Below are 1,228 nucleotides of genomic sequence, written 5' to 3' on the forward strand. Positions count from 1 at the left end.
ATGTACCCTTATGACTGGTTTTGTGGTCCAGGGTCACATATATTAATGATACTTAATATAGTATAATATAATATTTAAAACTAAATGCAACACTTATTTTAGGATATTTTATTATAATATAATATAATATCTAAAACTAAACGCAACAGTTATTTTAGAATATTTGCCACTACTCATTCATTTAAATTAAAATGAAATTTATCTCTTATTGAATAATAATGATATGTAATTATTAATCCTATTTTTATAATATAATATAAAAATATAATTATACTATGTAAAAAATATATTTGGCACTGCTCATTCATTTAAATTGAAATTAAATATATATTTTTTTTAATTGAATACTAATTGTGTAATAAAAATATTGTGTAATAAAATATAATTATTATAAATTATATTTTAATATCATAAAATGTAATAAATTATTAATAATTTAACAATTAAATATTAATGATAATATAATATAATTTTAGAATATTTGGCACTTCTTATTTATTCAAGTAGGTAAGAAACCATTTCAAATTGCAGTGTAACCACTGTTTACTACGCAAAGTGACAAAATGTGAACGATAATGAGTCTTAACCTTTTTCTGGGCTCCACGGGTAGCGGAACACCAGACACGGATTCTTTCGGGCCTAATCCGATGCCTAGCATGGAGGCGATCTTTCCTGAGTTTGCACCTGCTGCATTTACCACGACGGCACACTCCACGGGCTGATACTCCAGACTGTTGGGCATCCGCACCTAAAACCACATAACCTTCTGTTATGCTACTAGTGCACTTAAACTTTAAAGCACCTAAATAAGGCAAACAAGTTTCAAAACAGTGTGCTGTTCTGAGAAGGCATATGAACTTACATTAACATATTTTATCCTTTGGACATTAAGAACCTCTCCATCTGTGGTTTCTGCCAAATTTGCAGCACATTTAAATCCTAAAAATTCAAGAGAATCAACTTGAGTTCTGTTTTGAAAGTAACAATGTAACGTTAAAAAAAAAGCCAGTTAAAAAAGTACCAAATGTAGGACAACATGCACTAATTTGGTGTTAATTTGACAAACTTTAACATATTGTAGTTGGGAATCCTGACCTGTGACCTCTCCAAAGCACTGATAGACTCCCATAGACACGGCCTTACGTCTGAGAGCGTTCAGGAGAGACCAGGGGTCAAACCAGCCCTCGTTCTCTAGTCCTTAGTGAGGAATAAATATGTCACTCAGCAA

At 31.0% G+C, this 1,228-nt stretch overlaps 1 protein-coding gene across 1 annotated transcript; it reads right to left on the reverse strand.

The window, feature by feature from the left end:
* Positions 1-587: 587 nt before the first annotated feature.
* LOC107682837 (FAD-dependent oxidoreductase domain-containing protein 1-like) lies at positions 588-1,192 on the reverse strand (the record flags this gene model as incomplete). Its single annotated transcript, XM_016478963.1, has 3 exons — positions 1,096-1,192; positions 863-939; positions 588-748 (listed from the first exon to the last, which is right to left on the reverse strand). Coding segments are annotated over exons 1-3 (272 nt in total), but the record flags the coding sequence as incomplete, so codon positions are not given.
* Positions 1,193-1,228: the final 36 nt, after the last annotated feature.

This window comes from Sinocyclocheilus anshuiensis, unplaced genomic scaffold, assembly GCF_001515605.1.
Source record: "Sinocyclocheilus anshuiensis isolate Anshui unplaced genomic scaffold, SAMN03320099.WGS_v1.1 C32643216, whole genome shotgun sequence".
In the NCBI taxonomy this organism is placed as follows: Eukaryota; Metazoa; Chordata; class Actinopteri; order Cypriniformes; family Cyprinidae; genus Sinocyclocheilus; species Sinocyclocheilus anshuiensis.